Here is a 14,512-nt window from a genome sequence, read left to right as displayed (position 1 = left end):
AATAGACACTCCTCCATGGTATGAGATTGATGGAAGGCACCCGAGGATTCGGTTAGCCATGGCTTGTGTAAGCAAAGGTTGGGGGAGTGTCACTCATAATAAAAACTAAAGTACGTGTGTAAACAAAAGAGAAGAGGGATGATCTACCTTGCTGGTAGAAATAACGTCCTTCATGGGAGCCGCTCTTGAAAGTCTGGTTGGCGAGGTAGTTGGTGTACCCATTATCATTCGTTGACAACAACAAACACCTCTCAAAATAATTTTACTCCTGTTTTAAAAATGAAAAGCTCTAGCGCATGTTAATCCCTGCTTCCCTCTGCGAAGGGTCAATCTTTTACTTTCATGTTGTGTCACCATCCTTTCTTTGAGCACTTTCTTGAGAGCACAACTGTCATTCTTAGTATAATATGCTTGTCCCAAAATATGATTGACTGTGGTATAACTTTGATGCTTTCATCTTTGACAATCTCTATTTCCAGTCTTTCTATGAACTTCAGAGGTGCATGGGCATTTATGTTTTGTTGTTCAAATTCGGGCAAGCGAGATACCACTTTATCATACCCTTTTATGAACATTGCAATCCTGCTTATAGACATGATTCATGATGCTTATTATTAATTGTTGGTACCTTTCCATGATTGGCATAGCTATTAGATGATTTTATTTGCATGTATCTTATTATGAACTGCCTAAGTGTTAGCCATATCATGAGAATATTTACATCATATGAGAAAATGTGTTCGTGAAAGTTCTTTTATCGCACTCAGTTGTTAACTGAATTGCTTGAGGACAAGCAATAAGCTAAGCTTGGGGGGAGTTGATACGTCCAAAACGTATCTACTTTCCCGAACACTTTTGCTATTGTTTTGCCTCTAATTTGTGTATTTTGGATACAACTAACACGAACTAACGCTGTTTTCAGCAGAATTGCTCTGGTGTCTTGTTTTTGTGCAGAAATTCAACTTTCGGGAAAATCCTCGGAATTTATACCAAAGGGCCTATTTTACCAGAAGACTTAGGGAGCCAGAAGGGCAAGCCAGGTGGAGGCCCGAGGGCCCCATACACTAGGCCGGCGCGGCCCAGGAGGGGGGCGCGCCGCCCTAGTGTGTGGCCCCCTCGGCTGGCCTCCGACGCCCTCCTCTGGACTACTTAAAGGTTTCGATCTAAAAACGCGATGCACGAAGTCGAAGTCGCCAGAAACCCTCCAGAACGCCGCCACATCGCGAAACTCCGTCTCGGGGACCAGAAACTCCGTTCTGGCACTCCGCCGGGACGGGGAATTGGAGGAGATCATCGCCATCATCATCACCGACGCCTCTCCATCGACCAGCAATGCTTCTCCCATCCATGTGTGAGTAATTCCCCCGCTGTAGGCTGAAGGGGATGGTAGGGATTGGATGAGATTGGTCATGTAATAGCATAAGATTGTTAGGGCATAGTGCCTAGTGTCCGTAATTGGTACTTTGATGATATTGTTGCAACTTGTTATGCTTAATGCTTGTCACTAGGGCCCGAGTGCCATGATCTCAGATCTGAACATGTTATTGTTTCATGATGATATGCATTGTTTCATGATCTTACCTGCAAGTTGTATACACATGTCGCTGTCCGGAACCCGAGGCCCCGAAGTGACAGAAATCGGGACAACCGGAGGGGAAGGCGGTGATGTGAGGATCCCATGTGTTCACGTAGTGTTAATGCTTTGCTCTGGCACTCTATTAAAATGAGTGCCTTAATATCCAGTAGATTCCCTAGAGGCCCGGCTGCCACCGGCTGGTAGGACAAAAGATGTTGTGCAAGTTTCTCATTGCGAGCACGTACGACTATATACGGAACACATGCCTATGGATTGCTTTGTACTTGGACACCGCTTTATTATTATCTGCAAATGCCCTGCTTTGATTGTTACATGAGTTTCTCTTATCCATGCAACGCCCGTCATCCATCCCTGTGCCTACAGTATTTTAATCCTGCTGTTTACTATAATTACTATTGCTGTCTCTGTTACTCTGCTGCTGTTATTTCACTACTGCTACTGCTATAAAACTGTTACTACTGGTAAACTTTTGCGAGCAAGTCTGTTTTCAGGTGCAGCTGAATTGACAACTCCGCTGTTAAGGCTTTCAAGTATTCTTTGTCTCCCCTTGTGTCAAATCAATAAATTGGGTTTTACTTCCCGCGAAGACTGTTGTGATCCCCTATACTTGTGGGTCATCAGCGCGCAGCGTTGACCGCGCCACGGAGGACAAGATCTGTGGCGCTGTTCGCAAGGGCGCTACACAGACAAGTGTGGCGCCGCTCGGAAGGGCATCACACAAAAGGGTTAGATGAGTGAAATAGTTTGGCCAGAGGGTCATTTCGTGCTTTTCTTCGCCAAAAGTTATTTTCTCAAAATCGCCGGTGCAGGAATGGGTTACCTGACGAACCTAACCCGATTAAATTTTCAATAAGAAGTTCTACCACAGAAGCTCAATTCGGCTCCTGGGTGCATATGCTCTCTCTACCAAATAAAATATTTTGAAGTATCAAAAAAAATTGACGAGAGTGGATTTTGTACACCCACGCATGGGTGTAGGTGTTTCTGTCACCATCCATTGTGCTTTGAGATTCGAATAAAAAGAGAAGAGAGAAATGAATTTTTTCATCTACCATGGTGGACACGAATCTCGAGAAATAAATAGACGGTGACGAAAACACCCACGCCCATGCATGGGTGTACAAAAGTATTTCCAAAAAATTGACAAACATTTCTACATCTACATCTCCACAATATATGTGTGTTCATCAAGTTTCGCAAAATACCGATAATTTTTGTGATCTATGTAAAAACGAGAAAACAATTCATGTGAAAAGCGCTATTTTTAGCACCAAATTTGTATTTTTACAAACGTCACACGATAAGTTGATTTTCCATGAAATAACTTCGTGGACGCATAGCACGTGAAGAATTACGTGAAATTTTTTTGTTTCAGTTTTTTCACATTTCAAAACATATCTAAGATGTATTACAAAATAAAGGAAGCATATGCTTCCATGTTTTAAAACATCACTCCCTACTTACTATTCACTTTTAATTAAAATAAGTTGTGTCGCTAGTCGAAAGGTTGGACACTCGTCCTAGCTTAGGGATGGTCGGGTCCGCAACTTACATCAGTCACCACAAAAATTGATTTCGTTGCTTTTTTTTGATAAAAAGTTGTAATTTTCTGAAAAGTAAGGTTATGTTTTGTTTCTCTAGCACTTTTTTTTGAAAATGTAACGCTAGGCTTTTTTATGCAGTTGCCCTTTTCTCAGCTAACTAAGACATCAGAAAAATCCCAGTCAGCTATGCCAAACCCTACAAATAATAGGGTTTTCTTGAAACAAACTTTCAGCCTGTAATATTATTATAGCCATCACACCTATATAAGAGTTCAAAATAAAAAAAAAATGTTGAGGCAGCAACACAAACATGCACAAAAGAAAGAAAAAAGTCAATGGCAATGATGACCCGCAACAGCTGGTCCCTCCATCTTTGACCCTCCACGTTCCAAGCACCAAGAAGCATCCCATATCAAGCAACATCTTTAAGAAAGGAAACACCGCCGACATGGCTCTATTGCTCGGACCAGATTCATCTTAGGGTTTCTCTCAGCACGCAGAGTACAGTGGATATGGAATTCCCACGGCGCCCTCTAGGAAGGAATGGTGTCACTCGAAGACAGCACCTCGTCAGGATCAAACTAGCAGATTTCTCTCGACCCCGTCCATAGAAAATCCCTGGCGCAAGGGAGCACCACAACCCAACTTCGCCACCCACCAGCATGTGCCACTACAATCACCATCATCAGTCACTTCGTGACACTGGCTTGCGGCCTACAAGATAGAGGAACACGACATCGTCTGGACGAGAAATAGCAACCTCACAACCACGCGGGAGAGACCCACCTCCATCGCCGAGAGGCGGTCATCCACCGAACAGAGCAGCGGGAGCACAAGAAGCCCCGTCTAGCTCGGACGGGCCAATATGGACTCATAAAGCCTTGGTCGCCCTGCTACAATAGGTAGGATTCAATACTGTTGTAATAGACCTAGACTATTCGCTGCCACCACCTCCCGGTAGCCCTGCAGGGCAGCCTCCCGACCAGCCCGAGCCCATATGGTCTCGCTTGAGGTGCCCTTACCAGAGCAAAACGGCAGCCGACAAGCAACGCTTCCATGGAACCCCGCCACGAGACGTCGCCTCCTCCAGCACCACCCGGCCTCGCCGGACCAAGACCTCCTGAGGAGCACCGCCACCGAGGACAAAGAAGGCCTCGGACTACCCCTCCAGGAGGCAGGGAAAGATAGGTCGCCAGCGCCCAGGCTTGGCACGATGACCCCTGCCAGCGATGACGACGAGGGAAGGGGTGGAGGAGGCGTGGCGTCTGAAGACAAGGAGAACCCCATCACCCTCGGGGGAAAGGCGGGGAGCGAGAGGCGGTGTTTTTTCCGGCATTTAGAAATAATAGTATTTACGTGGCGAATCTAGATTTCCAAGTATAATAGTGGTTTTTATAACCTCTAAACCCAAAACTCTTATTTGAGTAAATAATAACACCTGTTAATAATCGCGGAATGCTTTCAATTACTGGCTAAAAACATGAGCAAACTGCCACAATTGAAAGTTATTTCCGCTTGTAAATTTTTTAGTGGAGCCAATTCCAGGTGTGTCTTGGAGTTGTCGCCATCGTGTGCTTATCGATCTTCCAGGTCAGCAACTTGGTCTTCTCGCCGTTCTTTAGATCTGGCGAGATTTGTTTCTCGATGTGTCGCTGACGTCTTTCCTTGTCCACGACGGCGCTGAGGGCCGGGGCGAGGTGGATGCTCTGGAGCAAGGATGCTGGTACGAGGATGGTGGATTTGTCGTTATTCCTCGACTTTGTCGATGGGATGCGGCGGATCTTGGCCCAAGATAGCACGGGGACGTCCTGGATCGCCGTGCCACAACGACATGTGACTCGCTGCTTGCAGCGGGCCTGTTCATCGACTCACAAAGCCTCGTTGGCGATGAAGCTCTTTTAGATCTGGCAATGGTGGAGGCTCAGCGTCTCTTCCAACACGCGTCTAGGTGGCGTTGGAGTTTGGCGGCGGCCGCTGGCTTCGACGGGTGCAGGAAATCCTAGGGGTAGTTTTGTATATTTATGTTCTTTAGGTTTTTTTCTGCAAAATTTGCAGGATAATTGTTTTCTCCTGTCTCGTAGTTTCCACGTTTATTTACTCATGTAAATTGGTTTTCTATTAATGAAATACATGGCTGCTCTCTAAAAAAAGGTGTAAACAGTTGTTCATGGATTAACCGCGGCGCCTTCAATAACAAACGCAATAAGTGTGGCCACGATTACTTGAAAGGAAAATGCGGCGATTCTTGGAGAACGATAGCAAAATTCAGATACATGTGGAGATGTAGAGGAGGATGGCAGTGCTAGAAATACACGCGCTCATAACAGCAGAATTCGATTGAATGGATGGTGCAGACACACAGGTGCTGACTTCAGCTTGAAGCTGCTCCGACAACGTTGGGCTTAACCTTTCCAAGTTGTTTAGAGTACAGACTATAGTGCTCTCTGTTCACAACAGGAAGTTTCAATTTTATTTAAATATTTTATTTATATTTATATATGTACACATCGGAACACCTCCATGTACATGAATATTTTAGCAAAGCTGGGACATCTATTTTAGAACGGTGGGAGTACTATCTCTCTGTTATAAAGCTGAAACCTGTAGAGCTTATTTTCAGAGGCCGACACATCTTTTGCTGCCGTAGCTATCTAGGACCATCATCATCATCAATCGAAAATTTTGAGTACTTTGCACGCCCAAGATAATGTGCGTAACTGCACAAGATCAACCGACACTTTCCGGCGTTGCCCTGAGTCCTGAGAGATTACGTTCCGAAATAGTTGGAGGGGGTCGTCGAGGTCTCCTGTAAGGGCTTAAGGTTCGTGAGAAAACAGATCCTGAAATTCCCCACGCGCGACACGGCGACACTATTCCGCACATCACCAAAAGGGAGGAGATCAATCTCAGTCGCCATTGCCGAAAACTCGCGCCTCTGCGCTAACCAGTTCGAGCTCTCCTCCTGTACGGTTTGACCCCCGCCCCGTGTCAGCCAACGTCGCCACACTCCCTTTGCAGTTGGCAGGACCCGATCATGCCGGAGCCGGACGGGAGAGGCGCCACCCTCCTCGAGGACCTGCCCGAGGAGATCATCGACAACATACTCGTCCGTCTTCCGTCCAAGGACGTCGGCCGCTGCCGCGTTGTCAACGCGTCGTGGCGCAACGCCACCTCCACGCCCGAGTTCATGCTCCGGCACCACCGCCGCCAGCCGTCGCTCCCCATAATCGATGGCCGGGGGATGGTCGTCGCAGTCAAGGTTTTGGATTTCGTTTTGCGTTTTTTACCGGCCCAGGACGAAATGGGCGAAATTCAGCTTTTCGGAAAAATCTCGGAAAATCTCGGACGAAAAGCACAAAACAAAATTTGAAATTTGGGACGAAAATTGACCGAAATTTGAACGAAAAGTGAACGAAATTTGCCCAGAATTTTGAAATGACCAAGACTAAATTGCTTAACAGAATCTCCAGCTAAAAAATCACATGCACGGACCACAGTAAATCATTAGTACTTATGAGATTAACCATCCAGAGATGACATAATAAATATCCAGAAATAGTCCAACAACAAAGTCCAGATTAATAGGCTACTTAACAGTTCAGATTAGTAGTCCAAACAAGCATCCAAAATAAGGACATCACAGTTCAGTCCAAAATCAACACAGCCGAGCAATTCAAAGTTCAAGCATTACAACCCCAAAAAGAGAATATGGAATTCAATTATTAATTCCTATTCTTCCGCCCAAAATCTTCAGTCTTGCATCACACAAAAAGATAGTTTGCTCCCAGGCTTCCAAGGCTTCTACAAACATACATACAGCTCCTGGGAGTATTTTCAGCAACATTATTATGTGAATTCAAAGAAGGAAACAGGAATAGATAAAAATATGTATATCTATAGTTCCGACAAAGAAAATGACAGGAAGATCAAAAGCAAACAATGACAGGACGATCAAAATACCACTTTTATGATTCTATTAATATGTGAACTAGCTGAGTGTGACCTTGCAATCATAGCAGCAAAGCAATGGATAAAAACAGTAGAACTTGCGGCCATGTGTAGTTTCACTAGAAGGTAGTTTATTCATAGTTTTTGTATAACGTTTTAAGAGGATGATCATGCAACGCAAAAGGATGTTGTAACTGAGAAATGGCAATTTACAAATGAAATAGAAAATAAAAGTAAGGAATTTACCTATCTCAATAGTAGAGGCTGTTGACATCCTTGACCTTCTTAGCTCACTACAGGAATGGGCCTAGACGCCGACGGCCAAACCCTACGCCGAGGGCATTTTATCGGGGCCGTCGGCGTACGGCCTCGCCAGGGCAGCGCCGGAAGCCGACCGTCGGCGTCTAGGTACCGTCGGCGTATAGGCTCCTACGCCGAGGGCCGCCGTCGGCGTCTACCTGGCCCTCGGCGTAGAGGTCTCCATCACCTCCCCTCGCGCCCGCACCGTCACCGCCCTCTCACGGCGTCAGACAGACGCCGAGGGCTACCCTCGGCATAGGGCATGGCCACCCTATGCCGACGGCCACCCTCGGCATATAGATTTTTTTTTTATTTTTTTCTTTTTTCTCTCTCTCATATTACTTTATATTATGTTTCTATTATTTATTTACTAGTATGCATTATGTAAAAAATGGTTCTATTTTTTAAGAATTCGTAGATGGCATATGTAGGTCCCACGGGTGACGCTCTTCGCGGACGGGTCAACCGGAGCCACTAGGCCCAACATTTGCTATCGATGTACATATGGGTAGATCCGCGGGGTCCCCGCCCTACGGTTTCCCTAACCCTAACTCTAACCCTAACCCTAACCCTAACCCTAACTCTAACCCTAACTCTAACCCTAACTCTAACCCTAACCCTAACCCTAACTCTAGCCCTAACCCTAACCCTAGGGTTTCCACATACATTGCTAACTCTAACCCTAACCCTAACTCTAGCCCTAACCCTAACCCTAGGGTTTCCACATACATTGCTAACTCTAACCCTAACCTAACCCTAACTCTAACCCTAACCCTAGGGTTTCCACATACATTGCCTAACCCGTCTAGATCTCCGGTTCCCCAAGTTGTCACTTGTTCCCTCGATGACTTGGTTTGCTCCATCTTTTTCAGCTTGGCCTGACACCTCTCCATCAGCTTCACTTGCACTGTCATCTTCACCATCTTCATTGTCAGAGTCATCTTCAACATCAATATACTCATTCTCTTCTTCTTCATCATCCTCAGAATCATTGTAGGCATCCTCCTCTTCTTCCTCCATTGCCCTTGTTCTTTTCCTGCTATTGTCCTTCCTTCCAAGATGATTTTCTTTCCTACTTGAGTTGAGCGAACGTATTTTTTCAAACACGGCGCTAGCAGCCTCAGATCCATCCAAGACTGTATGCTCCCCATCCTCATTCAACTACTCCAGCATTGGATTTGATTCATCAAACATGGTTGTGTCCATCATCATTGCACATGGATCAACCTCTTTCTCCTTAGCATTCTCTCTCACTGGGTCTTGGTCTTCTTCAGCCCGTATCTTCAATGGAAACAAAACCCATCAATAACAGCAAGTACAAAACAGAGACATGCAGAAAATAACACGAGAGATAGGCAACCATATTTCATACCCTCAAGTTGTAACGCACAGATACACACTTGTGCAGCTTGCCATACAGAAGACGATTTCTTTGCTTCGTGTGGACCAAAGCAAAATTGCTCCAATTCCTCTCACATCCACTTGATGACACACACTGTGATACAATTCTCAATGCATACTTCTGCAGATTGGGAACTTCCCCTCCAAACTGGAACCACCACTCAGCTAACAAGTGAAAACAGTGGCATTAAGGAGTTGCTGATAGAGGCAATAGACAGATTATATTCTCGAGAATTAGAACTTACTTGGTGACATATTTCCTGCCGACAAGCGTGCAACCCTCTGGCCAAACCTCCCACGGCATTCCCTGTAAGTGCTGATTTCATGAATGGCCAAAACAGCACTATCTGGGTCTGCTATTTTCTCTATGGCATCAGTTAGTGCAGCAGCGAACTCTGGAATATTGCTCATGTTGATTTGATAATGTGTATAAGGATCAAGGACAGCAGCTATATAAGAAAAGGAAGACAGAGGTTAAAACCCATAGGAAAAAGGAAGATAATATCAGTTTTACTAGTTTATGGCTACCTGCAACCATTAGAGTGTCTTTTTGCATGGCATCAATCCTCTTGGACACCTTGCTCATGACTCTATGGAAGATTGCTGACCCAGCACCAAGATGAGAACCCATATCTTGTACAGCTGACATCATGCTCTTCTTGAATCCAGATAGAGTGCACTTCTTTTGAGTATCAGCATATCTAAGGGCTTTATAGAGTGGCTCCAACATGTGAAGAACCCACTCTAAGGCTGCCCACCACATATTGCTAGATAGTAGCTCCTCGGCGAACACATAATCAGGATCATCCTTCCAAATGCACTCCTTCCAATTATCAGACACCATCCATTTCCTAAACTGGTCTTTCTTTTCATGATAACTCTGAAGAAACATGAACACCGTTCCAAAACGGGTGGCATTTGGTTTTATAAGTTCACCACCAACATTTTTTTTCATGCTATCATGTAGGTTATTGTGATTATGGAAAAACCTACAGATCTGCTTGGCACTTTTAACTATCACATCAACCTCAGGAAATTTAGCTATATCTTTAAGCATGAGGTTAACAGTGTGGGCAGCACATGGCTGCCACACGATATGATCATATTCAGGTTGTTCTACCAGAGTTTTACATGCCTTCTTATAATTTGAACCATTGTCTGTTACAATTTGAACAACGTTCTCATGGCCTATCTCTTCAACAACAACCTTTTTAATCTCTCTGTAGAGAAATTCTGCAAAATTGCAAGAAAAGGAAGCATAATTATAACACAAACAATTGCATCAGTACACCATGACATAATTTAAAACAAGATAAAGCATCAGTAAACAGAAGCATAATTCAAAACAAGAGAAACTAACCTGAATTCTGAGTTTGACCAGATGCATCAACTGATTTATGAAAAAACATCCGTGCATTGCAGTACACCATGAAGTTGATAATACTCATACCAGTAGGTCCAGTCCATGAATCACACATCACAGTAACTCCGTAGTTCTTCCAATCTTGCTTAAACAGCTTTAGCCACTCTGTAGCTTCATCATAGTTCTTGTCCAAGTATATCCCATCAATCTCCTTTGCAGTTGGGATAGGAGTTGGACCAAGCTGTTGAGTGATCTTCATTGCCGCTCGAAAGTATGGACAATCAGCTTTCAAACCAGCAATGTCATTGGCTTGAAAAAACTTCGCCCAAGCTTGCCCAAGTACATCTCTCGACTCAGGATCCATAGCAGTGGTAATCTTCGGTTGCATTGACACTTTGTTGCTCGATAACTCCTTGTCAAAGAAGGCTGTGATACTCCTTTTCCCAAGGGAAACACGAACACCACCACCACTGCCCTGCCTCCTCTCAACTGCGCGAGAGATGTTCTTGTCCTTAAGTGACTCCCGAAGTTTCATCTGAATATGTTCATCATCACTTTCAAGATTTATAACCCCTTCTCTGCGATATAACCCATCCATAATCTCTCTTTCAATTCTGAGTTTACGGGTTGCCTTCTCCCTCTTCTTCTGCCTTGTCGCATTTCGGGCACCCTTCATTGCATCACGAATATTTCTTGGAACATTCGGGCACTCTCTCACTTCACCTATTACATGCCCAAGATGCTCCTTGAAGCGGGTTGCACCACCTCCCCTGCTCCTTAGGTTGCAATATCGACAGTGAAATCCTCCTTCAAACTTACGGCCATGGTTCCAAACATAGTTGATGTCATTGTTTACCAGTCCTACATTACAAAATAGAAGAACAATGTAACAAATAAAAAAATAAACTAAGCATTTCTAACCAAACTAATAAAGTTTCTATTCAAAATGCATCATGTTATCATATCAAGTAAAAAACAGAAGTACACAAGAGCAAGCAATAGTAAAATAAAATTAGCAATGTTTCCATGTCAGATTTTCAACAAGCGAACTACAGCAACTAGCATTTAGGCGAAACATGTTAAATACAAATGAAGCTGAGGTAACATAGCATTTACCTGTCCAAGCTTCCGTTGTTGCTGAACCATTCCTCATTAGAAAAACTTCTTCATTGTTGCGGTTGCCACTGCCCCACCTAGCATCATCAATGTTCTCCCTATTTCGAGAGACACCTACAAATAAAATACTTGTGTTAAAATTACATACAGTACCATATGCATCACATAAAGTTCTATTTTAATTGCACACAATTGTACTAATTACAATACATTGAAATAAAGCATGTAGTACATACAACAGAAGCTAGCATGTAGTGATTAAAATTGCTTAGAGGTATAATACAGACAATTTGAGGAATGAAGTAAAATTACCTACAGCGGTATAATACAAAACATTTCATCAAGTAAAATTACCTACAGCAGTATAATAATAAAGAAAAATTCATCAAGTAAAATTACCTACAGCAGTATAATAGAAACAATTTATCAAGTAAATTTACCTATAGCTGTATAGTACATAAATGTACAATTGCTACAAAAGCTATCACACAAATAGGCATGCGTCACAGCCAAGCAGATGTATCAATCTAACTACAAAAGCTAGGCAAGAACAGCACGGTACAGATCACCTTGCCCAGCTCGTGCACTTGCAGCTCCAAAGCCCGTGCATGCTCCGGCACCACCGCCGCCAGCCGTCGCTCCCCATAATCGATGGCCGGGGGATGGTCGTCGCATCGCACTCGGTGCTGGCGCGCTCTGGCCCTTCCTCCCAGGCGCCAAGCACCGTGACGAGATTCGCCTCAGAGGCGCCTGTGACGGCCTCCTCGCCGTCTCTCGGGGATCCCGATCGTACCTCTGCAACCCGGTCATCCGCAAGCAAGCTCTCCTGCCACAGCCTGAAGACATGATCGGTACTGGGCAAGACATCGAAAGCAAAATAATCGGTTTCTACCAGCACCATCCAACCGGAGAACTCAGGGTGCTCTGGATCTCGAAACACTTGCATGCATACAATTTGTATATCCTCACGGTAGGATGTGACAGGCCGAGACACGTGGAACTGCGAACCGCGTCGTCGTCTACCATGGAAGATAAGCCACTCAACGTCTTGTTCCGTTCTGGCCATTTTCCAATAGTCGACCACGGCAACCTGCACTGGCATCCCGATGTGACGGGCATCCAAGGTCAGCTTATTGTGTTCGACACTGAAGCCGAGTCGTTCCGGTGGATGCGCTTCCCCACCCAGCTGTGCTACAATCTTAAGCTCTTCAGCATGAAGGGGAGCCTTGCTGTCTCGGGTAGCTCTTGTTGCACGTACACCGTTGTTGATGTTTGGGTGATGCAGGATTACCAGGCTGAAGTCTGGGCTTTCAAGTACCACATCGACCTATCAGTCGTGGAGTCGTCAAGACAACTTTGTTTAACTTCTTTCGAAAACGAAAAGGAAAGGAAACCACCACTAGATTCAATGGTGAAATGGATCAATGATATGGACGTGCTTAATGAGTGTGAGCTGCTGATCATGTGTAGTCGAAAACAAGTTCTGCGCTGCGGCGTCGATGGCAAGTTCTTAGGAATGGTGAACATTGGGGAGAGTAATGGTATGGAGCTTACTCAGCTTCGCATAGAAGAGAGCATTGTTCCGCTGCTGTACCATGCCATGCAAGGAGAAGAGGAGGAGCCATTCTCCTCAGAGCATGTCTGAATGTTGGATGGTTGCAGAGCATGTCTGAATGTTAAGGACTGCTGGTTTGCTTTGTCCTAGAACTCAGAGCATGTCTTTTGTTCACAGCTCTTCGTACTTAGTAAAACTAGTTATTTTGGATGGTTGCAGTAGCACCTAAGCCGTCATCATTTGAAGCTTATTAGTACGGTGTCTTGAACGTCTTGTTAATTCTATCGATCTATGGTAGTATTACAACTTTACTTCCGTTCCGTCTTGCTACCTAAATTTTCTTTAGTTTTGGCATGGTTATAGTGCAGCAATGGCATTGTTGAGATGAGACATTCAGTCTTGTTCACACTCTTTGAGGAAAGGCATTTTTAGTCGTTGAAATTGCTACTCTGCATCTCTTCTTCCATAGGATGATAATTTGATCTCCATGTTGTTCAGCGTACAATCAGGCCGTAACTAGTAAGCTGAACCCGCTCACTCTTTGTGTGAACATGTTTTGTCAGGCGCACTTGCATAGACTGATATAGTTACTTGGGTGCTAATATGCTCGAAGAAAGAAACTCTGGTCGCCTGTTGGGAGTAGCCAAGGCCTTTATTTCCTACCGTTTTTCGTGCCTGGAATTTTATTCTTTCCTTTTGGGTAGAAACGAGTTCAAGATGTGCTCAATCTCCTAATTGTTTTCCCCACTTCCCATCGGGAGGAGATCGATCTCGCTCCTGAAGATGCGTTGATCCCTCTTGGAGATGCGGCGTGGTGGCGATTCTTCTGTGCATGCAATGGTGTGTGCTGCGGGTCTGCTGAGCTGATTCCGCTTCTCACCCGCCAATGAGTAGTTTGGGCAGACACTCAGTTTTTAGATGATGTGCGTTGGTGTGAGATTAGGGTGCTGGTCCTGTTCTTAGTCACTCCCTTCATCGTTCTTCTAGATTTAGCGAGTTTTCGCTAGGAAGGTGGCTTTGAGTGATCTTTGTATTCCCGTTTCGTGAATAACTTGATAACTTTGTGTGGATGTGCAGAGGCTGGAGCGATGCTCCCATTTAAGAAAAAAAAAACTAGCACAAACTTGAATTACCACAGATTAGTACCACTAAGTATCTTTGCTGCTCGCGCATATCTAAATACTGCTTTAATTTTTCTTCTAAAGAGATTTTTCATTATGTTATGGATTATATCCGGCGAACCCTGTGTACTGATGTGATCTAATCAATAAAGAGCTGTTTTGTGTAAAAAAAAAAATATCTTGCTGCTCAACGATTCAACCATCTATGTCTCTAGCTGCTCAAGTGAGCAAAACAACCATCTTGTTTGTACCACCAGCTATGTATATTGCGTACGTGTGCTACTAGTGCATACAGCGTTAGCCCTTAAGAATCAACACAACTCGATCAAGCCTACGTACGTGACACCGCCCAACGAAGTACTACGGGATACTACTCGCTGAACCGAAAAATCCTCAACCTATTGGAACACACGGACCGCGAGACCTAATTGTTTCCCCACGTACTCCCCATCGAGAATAGCCAATAGGAGATCGATCTCGCTCGCCGTCGCCGGCCTTTGCACCTTGCGCCGTGGCTTCCAGTTCCAGCTCTCCTCGTCGCCGTGCCCCCTATACAGCTTGACCCCC

General features: G+C 44.7%; 1 protein-coding gene across 1 annotated transcript; it reads right to left on the bottom strand.

Moving 5' to 3' along the window:
- Positions 1-8,240: 8,240 nt before the first annotated feature.
- Positions 8,241-11,944, bottom strand: LOC124691115. Its single transcript, XM_047224393.1, has 7 exons — positions 11,839-11,944; positions 11,270-11,383; positions 10,151-11,014; positions 9,319-10,023; positions 9,036-9,239; positions 8,762-8,955; positions 8,241-8,670 (listed from the first exon to the last, which is right to left on the bottom strand). The coding sequence occupies exons 1-7, from the start codon at positions 11,942-11,944 to the stop codon at positions 8,551-8,553; spliced, it is 2,307 nt and encodes a 768-aa protein (XP_047080349.1). The 3' UTR covers positions 8,241-8,550.
- Between the last annotated feature and the right edge of the window lie 2,568 nt (positions 11,945-14,512).

The sequence above is a fragment of the Lolium rigidum genome, chromosome 2, assembly GCF_022539505.1.
Source record: "Lolium rigidum isolate FL_2022 chromosome 2, APGP_CSIRO_Lrig_0.1, whole genome shotgun sequence".
In the NCBI taxonomy this organism is placed as follows: Eukaryota; Viridiplantae; Streptophyta; class Magnoliopsida; order Poales; family Poaceae; genus Lolium; species Lolium rigidum.
Note: the sequence above shows the minus strand (reverse complement) of the source record. Positions and strands in the feature narration are given on the sequence as shown.